The 2,500-nt window shown below is 44.1% G+C and overlaps 1 protein-coding gene across 1 annotated transcript in view; it reads left to right on the top strand.

The window, feature by feature from the left end:
* The window catches only part of ptprna (protein tyrosine phosphatase receptor type Na), a 23,986-nt gene that overhangs the window by 7,074 nt on the left and 14,412 nt on the right, over positions 1-2,500 (top strand). The window contains exons 5-9 of the mRNA XM_027021092.2: positions 403-556; positions 813-1,122; positions 1,565-1,696; positions 1,900-1,925; positions 2,314-2,500. The exon at positions 2,314-2,500 is cut by the window's right edge and continues 97 nt beyond it. Of these exons, the coding sequence (XP_026876893.2) occupies positions 403-556; positions 813-1,122; positions 1,565-1,696; positions 1,900-1,925; positions 2,314-2,500 (809 nt within the window). The remainder of the gene's footprint in view (positions 1-402; positions 557-812; positions 1,123-1,564; positions 1,697-1,899; positions 1,926-2,313) is intronic.

Raw genomic sequence — 2,500 nt, 5'->3', positions numbered from 1 at the left:
GAGGAAGCAGAAACAGGGGTAGTAGAACGTAGCAGCAGCATATGTGGCAACAAGAACAGTGGCTGCACAATCGGTGGCAGCAGAAATAGTGGCAGCCAACAAAGGGGCACCCAAAGCAGTAATGACTATGAGCTTGTTTGCATTGTATTCTGGTCTTTTTGCACTGTATGGCCATTCACTGCTGTATCCTTTTCTATATTCATAGCAAAACACGTCCTTCAAGGTTTAGTTCTCCTATACTTACTTTCCCCATGATTCAATCATTGTATAGTACACCTTTCATCACCTTAGAGATTAATATTATAACTGAAATAGAAGCTTTACTAAACTTTTTGTAACAATGTTTTGTAACATTTCATTTCAAATTAATTTAGGATGATTGTTCTTGTGTTTTCTTTATAGATTTAAGCAAGCTACTCCTAAGAAGGCTTTTTCAAGCGCCATGTCTGAACCCAGTGTGGCTCAGAACTATCTGGATTACATGATCTTAGATCCTCGCCAGTCCTCTTCGCTACGCATGCAAGCCTTGCCGTTAGACCGATATGCATATCTTCAGGTACAACTGTGTGTGTGTGTGTGTGTGTGTGTGTGTGTCTTTGAATTGTAGGGTTTGTCCAAGTTCAAAGACAAAGGCCCTCCTGATAGTAATTTAAAAAAAAAAAAACGGTTTTAACATCTTTTTTTTTTTTTTACTGTAAAAAGCAGAGTCTTACAAGCTTTATTACTGAGGAGGAGAATGTATTCTGATTCAACAGCATTAAGCATACTGTAACAGTCTCTGTCTGCTTGATCTGCGCTTGTATCTCTAACAGGACGACATGGCGCATTCACTCCACCCGCACACTGGTGTGGGCTACCCGCGTCCCTCCTCCCGCACCGGCTCGCGGCAGCGAGACAGAGACCGCCAGCTCCTGGAGGATGCCATCTCCCTCTACCTCTCCTCTGCACCGCCCTCTTTCCACCATCGGGGGGCAGCAGGCTTGCCCACTGCTCCTTATTACGAGGACTTGGACTTCCCGCTAGATTATGGAGAGGACTACACCCTGCAGGAGCGACCCAGCTCACGCCAGCGGACCAACAAAAAGGTTCCACAGGACTACACCTCCCTGTCCGGACTGGACGGTAAGTGCCGGTGTGTGGGGCTTGTGCCCTCTGCGGAGGGAGAATGAGCTGCCTCTATCTTTTGTTTTGTAATTGCGCTTTAGGTCTTTTTGTTTTAGGCCTGTATTATGGGTGTAATTCCCTCTAAAAATTACTCTGTATTTGCAGTGATGTTTTAGTTCGAATTAGGGTGTGAGATCTGTAATTTTTTACTGGATCCTTGGAAACATATCGTTTCTCCTGGACAGATGAAGAATAGCTCAAGAAAAGAAAAAGTTACCTTTCTAGGGTTTGGATAAGTTTTAGGTCTTAGATTAATCTTGCGAGAAAACCCTTAATCACAATCACAAAAATATATACACTCATGCTGTGTTTATTCAGTATGGTATCATGTTTGTGGTGTGTGAGCTGTGTTTACGGTGTATTAGCTGTTGATGTGCATATGTGGGTGTCTGTGTTACAGATGACACAGTAGTGCAGCTGGCAACGTTGCTGGAGAGGTTTGGGGCGGATCCACAAGACCTGAGCCCTCAGCAGTTCAACAGATTTGCCATCCTTTTGCAGCTTTTACAGGCAGAAGACACTGAGAGGACAGGTATAACGCAAAATGTGCCCATTCACACACTCATCTGCCCATTACACGCGCACACGCGCAAAAAAACAAACAAACAAAAAACATTTCAGAATCCCATTTGAAAATCTCCTAATTCTTCTGAATTTTTGATTGAATGTCATTGATAACTAGACAATCAAGCTGATGAAGGGCTTTGCTGCGCTTGCTTGTTTTTTCATTCTTAGATCCGGGAACAGTCACGGTCAAAGAGGTATGTTCTACATAAATTTACTGGGACATTATCCACTGGGATTTACTGGGATTTTTTTGTAAGGTTGTTCTAAATGAACAGGTGTCCCGATAGCATCATAGACCATATTTGGAGTGTGATTCTCTCTACCATTCTGTGTTATTTCAATAATGTTTGAGCATCTTATGACTATTCTCATTTTATGATGTTTCTTAATTATTAATTATGTTTAGAAGTACAATGTTCTTCCAAATCAACAAGCAGATGGAAGCTAGGAAGCTTATGAGCGGTTTGGGTAAATTCTGAAGTCCGGTTCAGTTTAAGCTTCACTACAGTGGTTTCCCTCTGTTTCCCTGCTTTCGCTGTGTTTTTGTGCTGAACGAACCCATCTTCCATTGATCTATTTCAGCTGACTGTAGAGGGTAGTGACACGGTGTCACAGAAAGGTGCCGAACCTCTGTCTCCTGCTGCTGCCTTGCCCTCTACCATCGAGCCCACGCTGACCCCTACGCCAACCCTTTCCACCGCAGTCCCGGTGACCGTGGCTCGAGGGGCCGGTCCCACTCCACAGGTGCCCGTTGTGCCGGTGGAGGATG

The sequence above is a fragment of the Electrophorus electricus genome, chromosome 2 (genome assembly GCF_013358815.1).
Source record: "Electrophorus electricus isolate fEleEle1 chromosome 2, fEleEle1.pri, whole genome shotgun sequence".
NCBI lineage: Eukaryota > Metazoa > Chordata > Actinopteri > Gymnotiformes > Gymnotidae > Electrophorus > Electrophorus electricus.
Note: the sequence above shows the minus strand (reverse complement) of the source record. Positions and strands in the feature narration are given on the sequence as shown.